Raw genomic sequence first — 21852 nt, 5'->3', positions numbered from 1 at the left:
GCTTTGGAGGGGTGCTAGGGGACGGCAATGGGTGAGGCCGAGGACCGGGCCGGGCTAGTGTGAGGTTCGGTCAGCTAGGAAGAATCCGATCGGGAGAGGAGAAGAAGAGTGACCTTGGTGGGCTGAAGCTGAGTGGGGCGGGAGAATCCCAAGGATCCCTTGATCCCGGGAATGAGTGAGTGAGCGAGTGGGGCCAGGGTGAGCGGGGATCCACGGCCAATTAGGGGTGGGCGACTCTGGGATCAGGCTGCAGGGCTGAGAGCTGAGGCTGGTACCCCCAAACAGCAAGCAGGTGGAGGTGAAGATGAGGCCGGGTGGGGCGGCGGCTCGGAAGTGACAGCGCACGGCCAGGCCAGGGAGCGCGCCCCCCAGTGCGGCCCCTACCTAGCTAGGCTCAGGCAGGGGGCACCCCCCATGGGGGAGGCGTCTCCCCGCTTGTGGCAGGAGCCATGTTGTCCCGGAAGGGCATCATTCCCGAGGAGTACGTGCTGACCCGCCTGGCCGAGGACCCCGCCGAGCCGCGGTACCGAGCGCGGGAGCGCAGGGCCCGCTTCGTGTCCAAGAACGGCAACTGCAACGTGGCGCACAAGAACATCCGCGAGCAGGGCCGCTTCCTGCAGGACGTCTTCACCACGCTGGTGGACCTCAAGTGGCCGCACACGCTGCTCATCTTCACCATGTCCTTCCTGTGCAGCTGGCTGCTCTTCGCCATGGTCTGGTGGCTCATCGCCTTCGCCCACGGGGACCTGGCGTCCAGCGAGGACACCGAGGCGGCCTGCGTGACCAACATCCACTCCTTCGCCTCGGCCTTCCTCTTCTCCATCGAGGTGCAGGTGACCATCGGCTTCGGAGGGCGCATGGTGACGGAGGAGTGCCCGCTGGCCATCCTCATCCTCATCCTGCAGAACATCGTGGGGCTCATGATCAACGCCATCATGCTGGGGTGCATCTTCATGAAGACGGCCCAGGCGCACCGCCGAGCCGAGACCCTCATCTTCAGCAAGCACGCGGTCATCGCCGTGCGCCAGGGTCGCCTCTGCTTCATGCTGCGCGTGGGGGACCTGCGCAAGAGCATGATCATCAGCGCCACCATCCACATGCAGGTGGTGCGCAAGACCACCAGCCCCGAGGGCGAGGTGGTGCCCCTCCACCAGGTGGACATCCCCATGGAGAACGGGGTGGGGGGCAACAGCATCTTCCTGGTGGCCCCCCTCATCATCTACCACGTCATCGACGCCAACAGCCCGCTCTACGACCTGGCCCCCGGCGACCTGCACCACCACCAGGACTTGGAGGTCATTGTCATCCTCGAGGGCGTGGTGGAGACGACAGGCATCACCACCCAGGCCCGCACCTCCTACCTGGCCGACGAGATCTTGTGGGGCCAGCGTTTTGTCCCCATTGTGGCCGAGGAGGATGGCCGCTACTCCGTGGACTACTCCAAGTTTGGCAACACCGTCAAAGTACCCACGCCCCTCTGCACAGCCCGTCAACTGGATGAGGACCACAGTCTGCTGGACGTTGTCACTATGGCCTCTGCCCGTGGACCCCTGCGCAAGCGGAGTGTGGCTGTGGCGAAAGCCAAACCCAAGTTCAGCATCTCTCTGGATTAGCCAGGCCCCCTGGAATCCTCCTTGGGGTATATATGCCCACAGGCAGTGTGGTGTGGTGTGTAGCTGGACACGATGCACTTCTATGCCCAAGGCCAGTCCGGGTCCTGAGGTGAGGCTGGGCCCTTTCAGTTCAGCCTCCCCCATGCTGCTCACTTGTCACGATGCTATTTCTAGCCACCGCAGGTTATTTTTGTCCCTGCTTCTCCCTGTTTCAGCTCAGTACCTATTCGGCTTGTCCCTGGTTTCAGGGGGCTGTGGAAAGCATCAGGCAACCCTATCCTAGACCCCCTTGATCCATCAGCCAGTTGGGCAGGTGTCTGAAGAAGAACAGTGTCTGGATTGGAGTCCACAGTTCTGTCTGTGTCTGTAAGAGATACTGTGATCGGGCCCTAGATATCCCAGCTATGTCTCAGAGGGAGAGGCAGTGAGGGGACTTGTTTGCCTGAAGGACTGAAGTGTCTCCTGCATAGACAGGAATGAGGGTGTAGGGCTCCCCCTCACAGGTTCTGGGAGAGGATGTTGAAGAGGTACAGGGATGGAGAGGAGCTAGGGGTCTTGCCCTGGCATACACATCCCTGATCCTCCAAGGCTCTCACAGAGGTGCCTGCACCAAACAGAAAGAGATGAGGAGAAAAGGTTCTGGCCCATAGCACTTGAGGGAAACTCAAGCCATAATCCTGGCTCCCCTGGAGCTGCTGCCACTCATTTTCCTGGAGGGGAACCTTACAGGGTCCTTTGGGTGCTAGAAAAGGGATTTATAGAAAAATTCAGGTGGGGTGAATGAGGTCCTGGAACAAGGAGACCCTGGGCCTTGTGGGCTTGACCCAAGCCAGGACTCTTGGAGCAGTGCTTGTGTGTCTTGGCCCAGAATTCTGCCTTCTCTGTTGTCAATAAATCCCCTTCATAACCTAAACTCTGGGCTGTTCTTGCTGGGGAGGCAGGGAGCATGCTGGGAACAGAAAGCTGCCAGCCCATGTTCAGCCATGGACCCAGGGCTGACTCTTTTCTCCCATTTATTTCAAACTTATCTGCATCTGGTCACTGGCCCTGCTGGCCTGTGTGGCCATTTCAGCCTTTGAGCACACACCATGCTAAAAAGCACAATGCTGCCTCCATGACTAGGCTGAGATGCTCAGAAAGGAGGGCCCCACATCAGAGATACTTGGGGGTATTGGAGCTGGAAGACCCATTGCCTGGGTCCTAATTCGACCCCAGCTTTCAAGCCTTGTCAGGTTGTAACCTCTCTGTGCCTCAGTTGCCTCATCTAAAACATGGAGATGCTAAGAATACCTACCTCATGGAGTTGTTGTGGGAGTAAATGAAAAACATGTAAACTGTTTGAAGTGCCTGGTCCTTGAAAAGTGCTCAATAAATGTTATCTTTTGTGATTGTTACTGAATCAGCCACAAGATGAGACAACTGATGGGAAATGAGTGCAGAGAGAGAAGGTGTTATTCTCTTTTCCCTAGCAGTAGGTAGGAGAGTGAATTTATTTTTTATTTTTAATACAGTGCCCCTCCCAACTCAGCCCTACCTGACCGGGGCCTATTACCTTGTCTTCTGGTCTCTATCTCCCTTTAAAGTGAATGCAATCTCAGAGTGACCTTATTGAAAGGGTTGCAATAATTCTTTCCATGCCAGGCGCCTTCAGTTATTCTCACCTGCCTTCTGGGTTAGGTGTAGATTCCATCACCAGCTGTTCAGACTGTAATCTTTTTTCCAGTCTTGCAGTCACTGACTTCTTATAAGAATCCAGTGCCCCATTGAAATAACATTCCAGGCTTAAGAGTTTATATGTGTTATTCTCCTAGACTTCCCAGGCCTTCTCTCTGTTGAGATCCATGTCAAGTTCCAATCCAATGATACCTCTGGACGAGATGACCCCTTTCTTGGTGCTTGTGGGATTTCTACTTTTGACTTTCTTAGGGGTCTAGATGAATAAATGGGTAGATAGATAAGTGCATAGATAGATAAATAGACATAGAGATGGATGGATGGATGGATGGATGGATGGATGGATGGATGGATGGATGGATGGATGATGGATGATGGATGATGAATGTTGTGAAGGTAGAGTTATTGCTGTTGTTTAAGGCTTGCAGAAAGCTTTTGCTGGATCAGTAAGGAGTTTGTCCCAGATTCCTCCAGAGGCATCCAGGAAACTGCTATTGCTGGTATAAGCTCTAAGCTTGCCCCTCTCTGCATCCCAATAGTCACCCTCCTGACCTTTCCCGATCTACTTCTGACATAGGAGAGATAAGAAACTCTCTGAATCTGCACAGGTTGGGGTATCCCTGGTTCTCTAGACTCAGCTCGGATGTCCTGAGGACCGACTCACACTTGATAAGCCCCTTAGCAGTACCATCTTGAGATCCCATCTAGAGCAACCTTTCTCCTCCACCTATGCACTTTAAGAAGCAGCTGACTGTAAACAAGCAGGACTGTGGGCCCATCGCCACCTGCTGGCCAAAGAGAAAACTGGCCTGATCCCAGCCTCAAAGCCTAACTCAAGAGAGATCTAGGGGAGCTCCAGGTCCAGAGGAAGCAGGTAGACCAAACCTGCCTGGTTCTTGCTCACTGATAGATGCTCCCTCCCTACGTATAATGCACTGACCTCTTGAAGTTACACTAGAAAACCCCAGGAGCATCTCTCAGCCCTAAAAAGCATCTATATGAGCCTTTGGTCTTTGATATTCCTTCTGAATGATGGCACTAGTCCACAGTATGTGTACACAACTGGCTCCATCTCTCAAGTGGGTGTTCATGGGAGGCACTCAGTGTCAGTGAAATAGGACAGGGAAAGGCATTTGCTTTGTGCCTGCATACCCTGGTTTGATCCTTTGCATCACATATAGCCCCCAACTTTGCCAATAATAATCCCTCAGCACAGAGGCAGAAATAAGCCTTGAGCACACTGGATGTGGCTCAATGCCCCAAAACCAAATAAAACAGACTACAGGCAAGAAAGCAGGATCAGAAACTGCATGAACTCATTAAAATCTCACCACTAGTAGCTGCAGGTCCACTGCACCTCCAGGAACCCCAGGTTCCATGTGGCCTTTCTACTCCAGGCACATGGCTGTGTCTACACTAAGAACAGAGGGAACTGTAACCCAGGAAGCTCCTGCCCTGTCCTGCCCCTTAGACCCCAGTTGAGTCAAAAGAAGGTTGATATGCTAATAGTCTAGATAATGCTTAGAGATACCATGAGCCAGGGGGCCCTCACTCTCCTTTTCTATGTAGGAATGAGGGAATTGGGATCACATCTGGTGGTTCTCAGGACTTACACCTGGCTCTGTGCTCGGGGCTCACTTCTGAACTTGGAGATCATGCGCAATACCAGTGATTCGACCTGAGTAAGCCTTGTACAAGGTAAGTTTCTTAAATCTGTACTACCACTGTGACCCTCATTGATATTTCCACCCAGGTGTAAAATGAACCCTCCATATCCCCCTCTTCTTGCAAGGATCCTTATTTTCCAAGATATCCTCTCCTCAGGCAGCAAGGCCCTTTCTTTCTGCATTGAGTGAATAGCTGAATAGCTCATCTGGACAAAGGTGCCTCCTTGCCACCCTGGAAACCTGCCTCTGGACTAGTAAAAATAGATTTGGCCTCTTTGACCATCACCAACAGACCATATATGCCCCACTGAGGTGACCCCTCATGTCCCCTCTGCAGCTTCTACATGACCTGCCTTCTCAAGAGGCAGTGACTTTCCCCATCTAGTCTTACCCTTGAGCACTCCTTGACAGCTCTTCCAGAAATAATCTGGCCCAAAAAGCTTGTGTTCTTTCTACAATTCTCTCGGATGCCCCTAGGTTCAGGTGACCTATGCAGTAACAAGATATGTGAAAGTCTTTAGGGAAGAAGATATGATTCTTCCCACCCTTTGCCACCCTCTTCTCTTCCCAGATCTTGTTTGTACCAGACTGAGGCAGTTGTAAAGAATCACAGGTTTGTTCCAGATTGGGAGCTGGAGAAAAGGGTGGGATTCCTGGTGAGAATGTCAAGCTTGAAATCACTGACATCCTGTGAGGGTCACCAGCTTGGGGCTTTCTGCACCTTTATGAAAAGGGACCATTTCCAGCTGCTGTGCTATGGCTGGACTGAGTTGCTGTAAGGTGTGCCTCGACATATGTCTCTCTCCCCTGACCCTGAGTGCCCCCCTGGTGTCACTTATGTCACCAAGAGTACAATGATATAAAGGCCACAGCAACTACAACCTGTATTTCCTTCCCCAGAAGGAGCAATGGCAAAAACATCAGGCCAGCAGATTCCATGGGCATTACACATCAGCCCATGGGCATTGCAGGCCTCACTTTCTAAAAAGGAATGGGAACTCTAAAGCACTGAGACTGAACAGCTTCTGTTCTATGGGTCTTTGGCACCCACTGAGGAAAAACAAAACAAAACAAAACAAAACATGGGCTCTAGGCTGCCCAGCCACTCTATTCTCTCCAGGTCATTCAATTACTTTTCCTATCAGCGTTTCCCTGATAGGAGGAGGAAGAAACTCCAGGTTAATAAAGGTGAGGTAAATGCTAGGCAATTCTGAGATTTGGGTTCTTTTTTGATAACTTCCTAACACATTTTTTTATTTCTTTTTCATCTTGGAACTATATGGATGAAAATTGTCACATAGTTATTTCTTTTATGTCCTTACATCTCTCAAAGTCAGACCAGCTGGCTTGTTTCTGTGCCACTAATTCCTTGATTCCAGTAAATGCACACTAACTTCTTTCTTATGCATTGTTACCCCATTCTGATCAATAATATCTATTCATCTCTTTCCATCTCTCTCCAAAGTTGTATCTTGCTATTAAAAAAATCCCATTGTGATTTATCTAATTCTCCTTTTGTATTACCCTACTAAAATCAGCTTTAAAAAGGCTATAATTTGGTGCTGGAGAGATAGAATGGAGGTAAAGCATTTGCCTTGCATGCAGAAGGTTGGTGGTTCGAATCTCGGCATTCCAAATGGTCCCCTGAGCCTGCCAGGAGTGATTTCTGAGCATAGAGGCAGGAGTAACCCCTGAGCTCTTCTGGGTGTGACCCAAAAACCAAAAAAAAAATTATAATTTGGGCCTGAAGTGATAGCAGTGGGTATGAATTTGCCTTGCACACAGCCAACCTGGGTTTGATTCACAGCATCCTATATGATCCCTGAGCCTATCAGGAGTAATTTCTGAGCTCAGAGCCAGGAGTAACCCCTAAACACCATCAGTGTAGCATAAAACAGTTATTTATTTTGCTAGACTTAGAATATATTAGCTTCCCAGAAAGCTTGCAATCTCAAGAGGAGAGGGCAGGCTAAGTCTCCACCCTGCCAAAGCAACACCCACTATATCTATCACCCAGAATCACCTTTTTACTGATGGCTCCACTATGCCACACCACTCTATCATTCCCTACAAGGACACCAGTCTGACCAAATTTCAGGTAATCTGGTTTGGGGACTGATATCGATATCACCAGGGCTTTTTGGAACAAGAGTGGGCACCCTCCCCCCATATCCTCCTTTTTTCAGGAGGTCTGGCAGCTGAAAACACATCCCCCAAAAGCTGCAGCAGTAGTAATAATAATTGCTTTGAATTGCTGGACAACCTCATTCCTATAGGAACCATTCCTATAGGAACACACCAATTTTTTTTATAATTTTTTTATTTTGAATTATGAGAACAAAAGATGCAAAGAAAGAGGATAAGGTAAAGTTACAGTGGAAGGACAATCACCCATAACATAATTATCAGAAGAAGTCCCCTTGCTGATATCTTAACTTTGAACTTTCACCAAAGAAAGTTAAGATAATGGGGCTGGGTGGTGGCGCTAAAGGTAAGGTGCCTGCCTTGCCTGCGCTAGCCTTGGACGGACCACGGTTCGATCCCCCGGTGTCCCATATGGTCCCCCAAGCCAGGAGCAACTTCTGAGCACATAGCCAGGAGTAACCCCTGAGCATTACAGGGTGTGGCCCAAAAATCCAAAAAAAAAAAAAAAAAGAAAGAAAGTTAAGATAAATAAAACAGAATCCATGTGCAATTACTTTGTCCCTCAGGTTCCCAGATTGTAGCACATTATAATATTTCTTAACAGCACACAAGGCAATCTAAAGCCATCAAACTTACGTAACTCCTTAAACATTAGAGGCATAGTATTTTTTACATTTCCATGTACATGCATATTAGCTTAAGTTAACCTCAAATTTTAAGTGGGTGCGTTTTAAGGATTAGAGTCAAAGGAACACAGTAAAAACGGGGAACACACCAATTTAACAGTCTGGATAGTGAACAATAAGAGCTTACTAAAATATCTGCTACTGTATTAATGATTTCATTGGAGCTACACTAATTTTCACATGTATGCTTGCTTCTTTTCTTTCTTTCTTTCTTTCTTTTTCTTTCTTTCTTTCTTCCTTCCTTTCTCTTTCTTTTTTCTTTCTTATTTCTTCCTTCCTTTCTTCCTTCCTTCCTCCCTATCTTCCTTCCTTCCTTCCTTCCCTTCCCTTCCTTTCTTTCTTTCTTTCTTTCTTCTTCTTTCTTTCTTTCTTTCTTTTTCTTTCTTTCTTTCTTTCTTTCTTTTTCCTTTTTCTTTCTTTATTTCTTTTTTTCTTTCTTTCTTTCTTTCTTTCTTCTCTTTCTTTCTTTCTTTTCTTTTCTTTTTTTTTTTGGTTTGTTTGTTTGTTTTTGGGTCACACCCGGCACTGCTCAGCGCTTATTCCTGGCTCTACGCTCAGAAATCGCTCCTGGTAGGCTCGGGGGACCATATGGGATACCGGGTTACTAACTGCCATCTTTCTGCATGCAAAGCAAACACCTTGCCTCCATGCTATCTCTCCATCCCCCCTCTTTTTCTCTTTTACTTTCTTCTTTCTTTCTTTCTTTCTTTCTTTCTTTCTTTCTTTCTTTCTTTCTTCTCTTCCCTTTTTCTTATTTTTACTTCCTTTTCTTTTTTAAAAAAAACTTTTCTTACACTTATCTAGAAACAAATGATTATGGCCAACTATGTCAATTATGTGATACATTTTTGCCATAGCCCCTTGCCTACAGGCATGATGGGTGAATACCAGCAGGACTGCTGTGGTTCATACCTAACTTCCCCCCTTAAAAGGGGGGTGAGGTCCTGGCAGACACTGCTGAGAAAAGGCCAGTTGTGCCCTAGGTTAGCACTTGGCAGGATAGCAACAGTGAGCTTACTAAAAATAAAGTTAATGTCTAATGAGAATTTAACAATGTCGAGTAGATGAAAAGCTGTGTGCCTATGCCCTTTCCAGTTAAACAAGTATTGCTAGAATACATCTTACATACTCCAGGCTGCCTGTTGAATAAAATAAAAAAGAGGTCCTTTAGATGGGCTTAGATGGTGGTGAATGGATGGAGGGGCATTTCTCTGCAGTCCCAGGCCACGTGGCTACAACCCCCACCAGCCAGCGGGTCTGCAAGTTTAGGGTGGCGGTGAGGAGAAACACTCACAGGCAGGTTTCTTCAGGAGAAAAAAAATCTTTATTTGCCCTGGCCAACTTGTGTGGCCTATAATAACCATTTATGTTGGACCTTATTTTTTTTTTTTTTTTTTGGTTTTTGGGCCACACCCGGTGACGCTCAGGGGTTACTCCTGGCTATGCGCTCAGAAGTCGCTCCTGGCTTAGGGGACCATATGGGACACCGGGGGATCGAACCGCGGTCCGTCCAAGGCTAGCGCAGGCAAGGCAGGCACCTTACCTTTAGCGCCACTGCCCGGCCCCTATGCTGGACCTTATTCAGCCCTGCATTCTAACTTGTCTTTCAGCCATCTCTCCTCCTGCTTCCTTCTCCATTCTCCATTCAGGCAAATTTCCTCTGTCCCTCAGGCCAAACCTTTTTGTTACCTACCAAAGACCTCTCCCAGAAATGAGAGGGTCTTTCTTGTAAGTAAGGTTACACAGGAGGAATAGGGGGTGGGGTTACATCTGTCCCTTTTTTTTTTTTTTTTTGGTTTTTCGGGCCACACCCATTAGATGCTCAGGGGTTATTCCTGGCTATGTGCTCAGAAATTGCCCCTGGCTTGGGGGGCCATATGGGACACCAGGGGATCGAACCGTGGTCCTTTCCTTGGCTAGCGCTTGCAAGGCAGACACCTTACCTCTAGTGCCACCTCGCCGGCCCCACATCTGTCCCTTTTTTCTCAAATTAAATTAAAAACAAAAGAGCATAGGTTCTCTTTTATTTTCATGGCTTCTGCCTATAGCCATAGGTGGGTAATATTCCCATAGCAACAAAGTTTAAAGTGAGAAATTAACATATCAGCCTTTCCATAAACATAACTTTTTCTTCAAAATACATCTATAACTTAAATTTTTTGTAATGCTTTTTTACCCAAGCACTATCCTGGAACTTCCTAGTTCCTACATTTCTTAATACTATATAACCTTTTCCTGGAACTTTCATGTTCCTATTAACCTTACCCTAAAAAAAAAATCTATACAGAACATCTATTTTGAAAACAGGGGCAAATGTAACCCCATCCCCTATTCCTTCTGTGTAACCTTACTTACAAGAAAGACCCTCCCATTTCTGGTCTTTGGTAGATAACAAATCTGTTGGTTATAAGCCCCTTTTTCTATTTTTTTTTTGTAATTGAGTTTTTAAGGTTTTATGAGTCCTTTCTACAATGGCCTGATCCCTACAATGGTAAGGAATCCCCTTCAGATGTGCTATTTGTCATTCTTTACAAAAAAAATTGAGAAGTTTTGCTAATATAGGCTGGCCATTGTCAGTTTTTATAGAATATGGAATACCCATCACAGAAAAACATTGTAAAAAAAAAAACTACAAGCAGCCTTAGACTTTTGAGAAGAACTAGGCATTGCCCACATGAGAATATGTGTTCACCACAACATGAAGATAAGGTTTTCTTGGAAATAAATTTGTTTGAGTTATATCCATTTGCCAAAGGGCTGTTATGCAACATAATGACACCCAAACAAGCTGAACCTGGACCCTCAATAACAGTAAGTGAAATGCTTTATTGGAAATTTCCTCTGGTGACCATTAAATGGTTTCTGTGGTTAGTCATGTGGATTGTGCCATCTTTTTTCATACGCATTGGTTCTACATTAGTCAAGTGGATTATTCTGTCTTGTTTTGAACCAATTGGTTTGGCGCTAAGGAAAATCATTGCAGTTGGATGGTTGTGGTCTATATTTCAAATGAAAATTGCATTGTCTCCATCCGTCATAGTTTGTGGAATTTCTGTGTTGGCTAATATTGTTATTGTGAGCATAGGTATTGTCTGGTGTTTAGGAAATAGAAAGTATAGAAATAGTGAAGCTAAAACCAGTATAGATAATAAGAAAAATCTATCTGATGAAAATTCAGACCAAGATGCAGGCTGACGAATCCAGCCCAACCATAAAAAATATAGGCATTTTGTCCGGAAGAAAAACAACTCGGAATAATAATTTAGAAACTTATGATCCGAATCCAAATCTTAACACGAATGACCAACCTCCAGTGGTAACTCCACAAGTGAAGCCTGATTCTAGTGAATCACATAACAGTGCTTACTCAGACAAAGATCAACCTCCAGTGGTAACTCCATGAGAGAGGCCTGATTCTATTCACAAAACTGAATCGGACAACAGTGCTGATTCAGACAATGAACCACATGCACGGCCTCAAAGCCCTAGTCAGAGTAATTTTGCTAATCTGGTCTCAACCCCTTTACACGGGGTAAATGATTCTAACTATGTACCCTTTCAGATGGAAGAATTAGATTGGCTTAGAAAAGCATGTAAAGATTATGGTCCAACATCACAATACAGTGTGGAGTTACTAAAACTTTGGAGTCATAACTCATCTTGGACTTTGTATGATTTTAAAACAATCAGTGATATATGCCTGTCATCTAAACAGCGAACTGAATAGGAAATGTTTTATTCAGAAGGTGTAAAAGCCAAATTATATAGCCTGGATGGTACAAAAAAACAAGTGGCAGGGGTGACTCTCTCATATGAATTGTTGGTGGCAGAAAATAAATTTGCAAATATTAGACACAAGCTGCTTTACCTAAAGAAATCTTAAATATAATTAGAGATATTACATTGTCTTCATGGGAAAAAATTAATCCAACAGCACTGGTACAGGAAACTTTTTAAAAATTACCCAAGGCCCTTATGAACCATATGTAGAGTTTCTGGGTAAGCTTAAAGATGCTCTGAAGTTACAAATTGAAGATGAGAAGGTGAGAAACTTCCTAGTAAAATCTTTGGCTTATTATAATGCGAATTCAGCCTGCAGATTAGTATTGGCTACCTTACATGAACAGGTAGATGTGAATGATTTCCTTTATGCCTGTCGGAATGTCTATGGGGAACCCCAACCACCACCCCACTTAAACTCAGTATAAACCTTCAAAGTTACCAAGGGAACAATGCCTTACTCCCCCCGGGACAAAGCATTTTCCGTAAACCAGGGTTTTTCCCAAAATGCGGAAAAGGCTGACAATGGGTGAAAGACTGTAGATCCAGAAACCTCGTTGATAATAATCTGAGGAGAGGTTTCAACACAAACCCCAGGAGGCAAATCAACGGTCACCATTCTGGGAAGCCCAGGCATGCCCAAAGACATTGCAGACTCCTTTTAAATTCAACTCCTTCGGGTACACACAGACACGATGCAGGGAAATGCCCACAGGGCCTCCCCCAGGCGCTATTGAAACAGGGGCAAATTCTTCAAACCATAATTCTTCCTAGCCCAGCCCAAGAAAATTCATCACGATTAGGGAATTAATTCACGCTACAATCAGGGAGCACCAGATTGGACATAGTATACTTAGAGGAAATTACAATTTACCCAGGAACATGCCCTTACATGTTAGAAATTGGCATTGTGGGCCCGCCACCCCCAGATACTATGGATTTGATTCTTGGCAGAAGTTCCCTCGACATAAAGGGTATATCAATAACCATGGTGTCATTGACTCAGATTCAATGGGATAAATCATTGTAGTTATTACTGTACCAGTTACATGGACCTTTAAAAAAGGGGAAGCAATTGCCCAGATCGTGATAGTGCCTTATGTTAAAATTGGGAAGTCAGATAAAAAAAAGAATTGGAGGTTTTGGAAGCACAGATTCGGGTGCTGCTCACAACCCACTCATGGCTCTGGCTACTACATTAAAAGATGAAAACCCAATGATCAAACTTCACTTGGAAGGGCGACCCTTTCTGGGCATGCTAGACTTGGGTGCTCAGGTTACTGTAATCTCTGATAAAGAATGGCTAGAAAATTGGCCTCTCCAGAAATCCCGTATTCTCTGGAAGGAATAGGAGATTTAAGTTCATATTTGTTGAATACAAGGACTATGGTGTTTTATGGCCCAGAAAATCAAAGAGCTATAATCAGATCTCACATGGGCCCATTTTCACCATCCTTGTGGGGCCATGACCTACACAAACAGTGGAAGGCAGAATTCCACATCCCACTAGCTTCAGAAGCACTCGAACCTTCCCTTGATTTAAAAACCCAAACTTTTTCATAGGGGCCACTGCCATAAAAACCCCAGCACCAATAAAAATAAAATGGAAATCTGATGAACCAATTTGGACAGGTCAGTTGCCCCTTAAAACTCTTAAATTAAAGGTGCTGACAGAGGGGCCAGAGAGATAGCACAGCGGTGTTTGCCTTGCAAGCAGCAGACCCAGGACCTAAGGTGATTGGTTCAAATCCCAGCATCCCATATGGTCCCCTGAGCCATTCAGGAGCTATTTCTGAGCAGATAGCCAGGAGTAAGCCCTGAGCACCAGGGCCAGGTGTGGCCCAAAAAAAACAAAAACAAAAAAAAGGTGCTGACAGAATTAGTGGAGGAACAGCTAAGTTTAGGACATATTGAGCCATCTTTTTCTCAATGGAATTTGCCTATATTCACTATAAAAAAGAAATCTGGTAAATGGAGACTTTTGATAGATCTTAGAGCTGTAAATTTATCCATGATACCAATGGGCAAATAGGTTTACCATCACCTGTAGTTATTCCAAAGGAATGGCCACTAATTATAATTGATCTGAAAGACTGTTCCTACCATATTCCTATTCACCCAGATGATAAAAAACGTTTTGCATTTTCAGTTCCTTCTCTCAATAATACTCATCCCTGCAGATGTTTCCAGTGGACCGTTCTCCCCCAGGGCATGTGGTAAATTTATGTCCTGTAATAGCCACTGCCTCCCTTAATGCTAATAATCTGATCATACAGAATTTACTTAAACGATTACAACATCTTATTCAAAAATGAACTGAACCCATCATCTTCATCATACATATAAGAGCCCACTCAGGTCTTCCAGGACCTATAGCTCGAGGAAATAAAACTGTTGACTTGTTAGCAATGCCTATATTTAAATCACCTATAAAGGAACATTCAGCCCTACACACAAATGCACGCCATTTACATATGAATTACCAAATTCCATGGAGGCAAGCTAGAGAAAATATAGAAAATTGCAACATTTGTGCACCGTTAACAAAAAAGACTCATATAGCAGGAGCAAACCCAAGAGGCTTACAGTCTAATGAACTTTGGCAAATGGATATAACTCAAACAGATTTATTTCCAAGAAAACCTTATCTTCATGTTGAGGTGGACACTTATTCTCGGTTTATGTGGGCAATGCCTATGTCTTCTCAAAAGTCTAAGACTGCTTGTAGTTTTCTTTTACAATGTTTTTCTGTGATGGCTATTCCATACTCATTAAAAACTGACAATGGGCCAGCCTGTATTAGCAAAACTTTTGAATTTTTTGTAAAGAATGGCAGATAACACATCTGAAGGGGATTCCTTACAATTGTAGGGGTCAAGCCATTATAGAAAGGACTCATAGAACTTTAAAAACTCAATTACAAAAAAAAAAAAAATAGAAAAAGGGGCTTATCACCAATGGATTTGTTATCTTTGACTCTTATCACACTAAATTACTTAAATTTACCCCAAGGGGAAAGTTACACTACAGCAGAAAGACATTTTAAAGAAGATATGCAGAGACAAGAAACAACCCATACACCTATTTGGATCAAGGAGGATGGAAAATGGATAGTTGGATATCTTCTCCTGAGAGGAAGGGGTTATGCCTATGTTTCTACAAATGACAACCCTCCCAAGAAATTTTGGGTCCCATTACACCTTATTAGAAATCAGGCCAGCACAAATGATCAGGTTCAGACTATAAACTCCCCTTCAGATCAAATACAGAATACTCAAGACACTAACAACAGTAACATTACTGAGGTCTCCGGGGCAGGGAACAAGGATTTAGCTTTTGCACCCCATACATTGAGTGAGACTGACAGTAGTGATAAGCACTTACATTCCGGGATGCAAAAGGAAAGACAGACACCTGTCTTAACTGGGCTCCAAGATATTGGAAACTCTTGCTACATAAACTCAATATTGCAATGCCTGTATAATATTTCAGACTTGACTCAGTATGTTCATCAAGATCATTATAAAAAGGATATTAAAAGGAAAAATCCAATGGGGCATGAAGGTAAATTAGCTGAAGAATTTGGTCGGCTCATCAAAACCCTGGGAAATGGATATTATAGGTATATTAACTCTGAAAGCTTCAAAGTAATAATTGGTATACTTAATGACTAGTTTGCTGGACACAATCAGCAGAATCCACACGAACTACTGATGTTTCTAAAAGAGGGACTACATCAGGATTTTCTTACTGAAATCTAATGACAGATAAAACTATACATGAAAATATACATATATATAGTTATATTATGTAACACATATTATATATGCATATACATAAAATTATATATAAAAACTATACATGAAAAACTATAAAATGAAAATTATGAACAATCTAGGCCAGAACACCAAATGGCTTACAAATCTATTATTTATTATCTCTGTCAAGGACAATTCAAATCTATACTACAGTGTCTCACATGCCACCAGAAGTCTGAGGTTTATGAGACATTTGTTCATTTGTCTCTGGCTGTCACGTCTACAGATAAATGTACATTACAGAAATGCCTCTTTGAATTTTTTAAAGAAGAGTTAAGAGATGACAACAAAGTTCAGTGCAACAGCTACAACACAAGAAGGGATTTTTCAAAGAAAACATATTAATGGAAACTGCCACCAGTACTAATAGTACACTTGAAATGTTTTGCTTTTGATGGCAAACAAATAAAAAAAATTGCATACTTATGTGGATTTTCCTTTAGAAGACCTCAATTTAGTAGAATTCACTTCAGAGAATAAAAGCAAGATTAAGAAATACAACTTATCATCAGTGTCAAACCATTATAGTAAAGTTCACTGTGGACACTGTACTTCATACTGTAAAGTTGCTGCAAGACAACACTGGATCAATTTCGATGACAAGAAGATCAAAAAAGTCCCTAATACATTGGTGAAAACCACAGCAGAATAATCCTGTTTTATATTTCTTAGAGATCTACAATGAACAGCAGATAATCATTTCACTTCCTAATCAGTTGCTATTAATGCTCTATGATTCTATCCACAGACATGATCAATGAATAGGATTGAAAATTATGGACCCCCAATGCATTTCCTTGTATGGTGGATTTATGTCTTAATTTCATTATTGCTCTAGGTCACAGTTAATCATGAAATCTTATAATTTAATTTACTCAAGATTCACCTGAAAGAAAAATTTCTCATCATATTAATGTTTTTCTTTTTTAGGTATACTCACTTAATGACTTTCACTCTTTTTATTCTAACATCATTGTTTTATTTCCCTCAATTTAGGTTTTAAGACAGACATAAATTCATAATGCTGACATAACAATACTTTTTAGGTGGACTCTCTTTACAGTACTCTTCACCTATGATTGACTATCATAGAGTTACTGTTATAAACTTACAGTAGAGTTTTTCATGTTTGTAATGTACATGAAATTCTCTTTCAGATCTGCTCTGCTCTGCCATAAAAATTTTTTTTTGAATTTGAAATGATTCATCTAAACATTTTGCCGGCTATTACATTTTAAAGAGCTTTTTGTTGATTCAGCTGAATTTTTTCTTTTGCTCTATTTTGGATCCTTTCCAACAAATATTTTTTTGGTAAGTATGAGTGAGTGTTATGGCCATATTTTTTGTGAAGTCAGTATGTGTATGTCTTGTTCTGTGTCTGTCTGTTTTGCATATTTTGTATATAGTTTCCTTTTTCCTAACTTTATCTTCCCCAATTTAGTCTTCCTTATCCTTCCCTCTCTCTTTCTAGCCCTCAACATTTAATTTTCAGGAATCTCTTCACATGTGCAAATCATCTCCTTCACCCACGACTACAAGCCTCCTGATCTCGGCCTGAGGAAGAAATCTTTGACTGTTGGAGTTTTGTACCCTGTACCAGGCTGCAACCCACTTTTCCAGACTCATCTAGTGTCTTTGGCTAGTCTTTTCGGAGTTCCAGACTCCTCACCTTTACAGACTCTGTAGAAATGTCACCTTTTGGGCCCAGAGAGATAGCACAGTGGCGTTTGCCTTGCAAGCAGCCAATCCAGGACCAAAGGTGGTTGGTTCGAATCCCAGTGTTCCACATGGTCCCCCGTGCCTGCCAGGAGCTATTTCTGAGCAGACAGCCAATAGTAACCCCTGAGCACCACCGGGTGTGGCCCCAAAACCAAAATCCAAAAAAAAAAAAAAAAAGAAAGAAATTTCACCTTTTGTATTTTCCTTATAATTGTAATCCTTTGAATTTATACTTGCTACTACACTTCTTTTGACTATTGTAATTAATGTTTTTCCATTTTAGTTTTTCATCTTAGGAATTCATGTTGTATTACATTAGGGTTTTGTTTTCTTGACTTTAGGTTAGTGGGTTAGATATTGTTGTCTATAATTTCCTAAATGATATTTTTGTCTGTTCTCAGTTTTTTTTTTTTTGTGTGGACGCATCATAGGGAAAAATTCTAGGTTTAAAAGGAGGTTGTATCCATTTTGGATGGACCCTCAAGTTGTTTATTTACACAGGGAGGTTCTCTTCCTTAAACATTTTGTTTTGGTTTGTGACTAAAGCTCCCATCTATAAATAATAGGCCGTACTTGGTACATCAGTTTCGGACCTCATATGGACTTCTGCCTGGACTAGGAACTTGGATTAAATTCAGATACCTATTGATCATCATTGCAGTGGTCCCCCACTGTGCAGGGGGTGTGTGCCTCTTCCTCCAAAATGAGGGCCTAATTCACTGCCCTCAAAGATGGGCTTTCTGGTCTACCTGGACTTGAATATAAAATGTGCTTCATCTAGCCTGCTACACAGCCTTTCTATCATCTCTTCGAAGAATCTCTGTCTAGGGATTACAGTTGGGCTTTCTGATTGCTCTGAAGCTCCCCATTGCCTACTAGATCCTTGATCATTAAATTTCAGATTCTCCATCTGCTTTTCCAAGGAAGAATTTACTTGGAATTCTTCATCTTGTACGTCATAGATCTATCATCTCTGGAGCTTGTAGTTGATTCCTTGACACATGTTTCTGGTTTTAGATACCCTAGATAGGTTAGAAGTTTTTCTTTACATTTCCCTGTGATGCGCTTATGCAAACAGCCACTCTTTTATTATTAGTTTTTTCTTTAATAATTATATATAATATTACTTACTTTTGTATATTATTAATGTTTGTTTACTAAAAACGGGGGGAATTGTTATGTATGTAAACATTTCCATAAGATTATTATGTTACTGATCCTACCCTAATCAATAATTTTGCCCTACCCTAGGGTGTGACCTGGCATTCTGCTCCCACCCTAGGGTGGTACCTGATTCTGATGTATAAAAGCAAGGGTCAGTGGAAGGCAAGGGCTTTTTTCTGGGGCTTTTGGCTTCAGCCTTACCCATGGAATAAAGCTGATATCTTCAGAAGCCTGACTGCCTGTTAGCTTTCTACCTGCCGCATTCACCTCAGAACCGTCGACTGAATAGGGTGGCAGACACGTGGTCTGAGCTGGAGGAGAAAGGCCTCATCCTCCAACCCTCCATCAGGCAGCCCCATCAAGGGCTATTATGCAACAGCTGCCTTTCCCCAGATTGGAAGAATTTATAATATTATTTGGCTGGTCATTAATAATATGTACGGTACAAAAACACTTAGTTTTTCAAGACTTTTTTTTTTGGTGGTGGTGGTTTTTGGGTCACACTCAGCAGCGCTCAGGGGTTACTGCTGGCTCTATGCTCAAAAATTGCTCCTGGCAGGCTTGAGGGACCATAGGGGATGCTGGGATTCGAACCGCTGTCCTTCTGCATGCAAGGCAAATGCCTTACCTCCAAGCTATCTCTCCAGCCCCTCAAGATGTTTCTTATAGAAAATTTACTGTCGGCCCGGAGAGATAGCACAGCGGCGTTTGCCTTGCAAGCAGCCGATCCAGGACCCAAGGTGGTTGGTTCGAATCCCCGTGTCCCATATGGTCCCGCGTGCCTGCCAGGAGCTATTTCTGAGCAGACAGCCAGGAGTAACCCCTGAGCACCGCAGGGTGTGGCCCAAAAACCAAAAACCAAAAACAAAAAAAAAATTTACTGTCCTTGCATCCTATAGTTAAAAAACACTGAATCAGGACCAGAGAGATAGCACAGCAGTAGGGCATTTGCTTTGTACATGGACAACCCAGGACAAACCCAGGTTTGATTCCTGGCATCCCATATCATCCCTCGAACCTTCCACGAGTGATTTCTGAGTGCCAGAGCCAGGAGTAACCCCTGAGCGCAGCCAGGTGAGGCCCCCAAACAAAAACAAATCAAAAATCCCCCCACTGAATCACACCCTGCTTATCCCATGTTGAAAGTACTCACTTAACTACCAGCCACTAAGCAATAGATTTTTTTTTTACCCAAATTAAATCTCTTTAATATATCAATACAAAATCTTTATGCAAAAAAAGACAGTGAGAAAATCCTGGGAAGTCGGGAGTCGCCTAACTGCCACCCCTGAGCAGGTTTCAGGGGCAGAGGAGCTCAGAGCAGTCCTGATGGAGGGATTGGAGAGGAGGTAAGCAATAGATTTAACACCACAAAAATATTTTGGTCTTTTGGGGTTTTTTTGTAGCAATGCTTAGTTAAGTTTAAATAGATGATTCTGCTGATTAATAGTAAATCTTAATGGGGTACTATTAAGGATATGATTAAAGGGAAAGAGTGATTTCTATTTCTGTTTAGGACAGTGAAACTAATGACTATAGAAAAAAGAATTTATAAAAATACTGAAATTTTCAGAAATGTTCAGAATGTACAATGGTGGCTTTGTATCAGTGTTGATTCACAATGTTTAATTCTGTAGTTATAATCTTTCTTTTTGGGGGGATCACACCAAGTGATGTTCAGGGGTTACTCCTGGCTATGCGCTCAGAAATTGTTCCTGGTTTGGGGACCATATGGGACGCCAGGCATCAAACCCAGGTCTGTCCTGGGTCAGCTGCATGCAAGACAAACACCCTACCACTGCGCTATCGCTCCAGCCCATCTGTGGCTATAATCTATGTAATGCTTACCATACCATAAGTCCCTGCTATTGATAATTTTTTGCTTAAATATGGATGAAAATCTTGAATAAATGGATTCAATTCCGACTGCCCTTGAATGTGTCTGGTTTCTGAGTACCCACCCATAGCTGACTCCTAAGCTCGCATCCTCCTTCCGGGTAACCCTAAATCCCCTCTCAGCACTGCCCATCTGGGCTGGGCTGGTTTGTGGTATTTTTAAATAAAGTATATGTATGTATGTATGTATATATATTATATTTATCTGCTGCCTCACTACTTTTTCAAAGGGTGCTTTTCTCTTTCCACTACTAGAAATAACTTTGACTTCCTTCATTTGCTCAAAGGTTGAAGCTGCCAAATTCCTCCTTCCATTTTTCTGCTGGGTAGCTACAGACACCATAAAATCCATGTGCCACCACTAGTTGACACTCTAACCCTTCCTAGGGTGGCTTTGAATATGGGGTGGCTGTGGAGGGGGGTGGTGTCTTCTAAGCCAAAACTAAATATCTGGTTCTGGCTTCCCCTTTTGAGCCACAACATCTGGCCTAATTCCCTCCACATCCTTGTTATCCAGCTGAAGCCACTGTACTTTGTCCAGTTCACAAAAGCATCAGCCACCTTGATTTGATATAAAATGAAAGGCAAAAACCAGACACAACAACCAACAATTCTTCCTTTGAGAACAAACTAGAACTATCCAGAGAGAGCCTCTTCCCTACCCTATGGCTCCAGATCACCCTCCACAGCTCATTTTTACCTGGAACCTTCCTTGGTGGTAGCTTGTGTTAAAACTCCATCTCCACTCTCTGGACACAAACAAGGCCTCTATTGTCTATCAAAGAAGAGCAGGGACCAGAGAGAAAGTAGTTTGTTTGGTGTGGACCGAAAAAATAATCAATGAAAACAAAGAAGATAGGACTGGAGTGATAATATAGCAGATAGGGTATTAGTCTTGCATGTGGCCCACTCAGGTTTGATCCGAGTAAGGCTCCTTGAGCACCGAGTGATCCTGAGCACAGAATTTGGAATAAGCACTAAGCATCACTAATTGTGACCCCCAAATCAAAAATAAACAAACACACAAAAGAATGATTCAGAGCTAGATCTAAAGTATAATGAATTTGTTTTGATTCTGTTATATAGTCACTCTAAATAATGAACATAACCATAGAAAAATACTGCTAAAGCAATCACAAAGAACTGTGTAACTGTGTATCTCACAGTGATTCAATTTATTTAATTGAATTAATTTATTAAAAATAATAAAATAAAATACTGTGATTTAAAAAAAAGGATTTTGGCTGAAGATATGGGTCTCTACAAGAGTTCATATGTAAGTAGGATTTGATCCCTGTTAGTATACATACTCTTAAATACATTTGGTATTTAAAAGTTGAGGATATTGTGCAAGTGCTTAGATACTTAGTGTTTATCATATAGATGCCACAAACACCCCTGAGCACCATCAGGTGTGCCCTGATCGCCCATAAGCACCACTCAGACTGAAGATCTATTGGGCCAGGCTTCTCAGGGCGTGGCTTAACTTCCCCTTACCCCCTGAAAATTACTTGGTCTGATTTACTAGTGGGTCTAAGACAGGGACTCATTTCTCACATAGTCCAGACTTGGCCTTGTTGGCAATGTGAAGCATATGGTTGCTACCTATTTGCCATTGCTCTATGCTGGAGCCCTGGACTGGTCCTTCTCCTCTCAACCAACAAACTATCTCTGACACGTATATACTCCA

At 43.2% G+C, this 21852-nt stretch overlaps 1 protein-coding gene across 1 annotated transcript; it reads left to right on the top strand.

Annotated features, from left to right (window-relative positions):
• The first annotated feature begins 314 nt into the window (after window positions 1–314).
• KCNJ11 (potassium inwardly rectifying channel subfamily J member 11) lies at window positions 315–1970 on the top strand. Its single transcript, XM_049781056.1, has one exon. The coding sequence runs from the start codon at window positions 450–452 to the stop codon at window positions 1611–1613; it is 1164 nt and encodes a 387-aa protein (XP_049637013.1). The 5' UTR covers window positions 315–449; the 3' UTR covers window positions 1614–1970.
• Window positions 1971–21852: the final 19882 nt, after the last annotated feature.

The sequence above is a fragment of the Suncus etruscus genome, chromosome 9 (genome assembly GCF_024139225.1).
Source record: "Suncus etruscus isolate mSunEtr1 chromosome 9, mSunEtr1.pri.cur, whole genome shotgun sequence".
NCBI classification, from domain to species: Eukaryota; Metazoa; Chordata; class Mammalia; order Eulipotyphla; family Soricidae; genus Suncus; species Suncus etruscus.
This window is presented reverse-complemented; position numbering and strand designations above follow the sequence as displayed.

Excerpts from the sequence above, each read along its gene's own strand:
- KCNJ11 (XM_049781056.1), top strand. The coding sequence starts at position 450 with ATGTTGTCCCGGAAGGGCATCATTCCCGAGGAGTACGTGCTGACCCGC.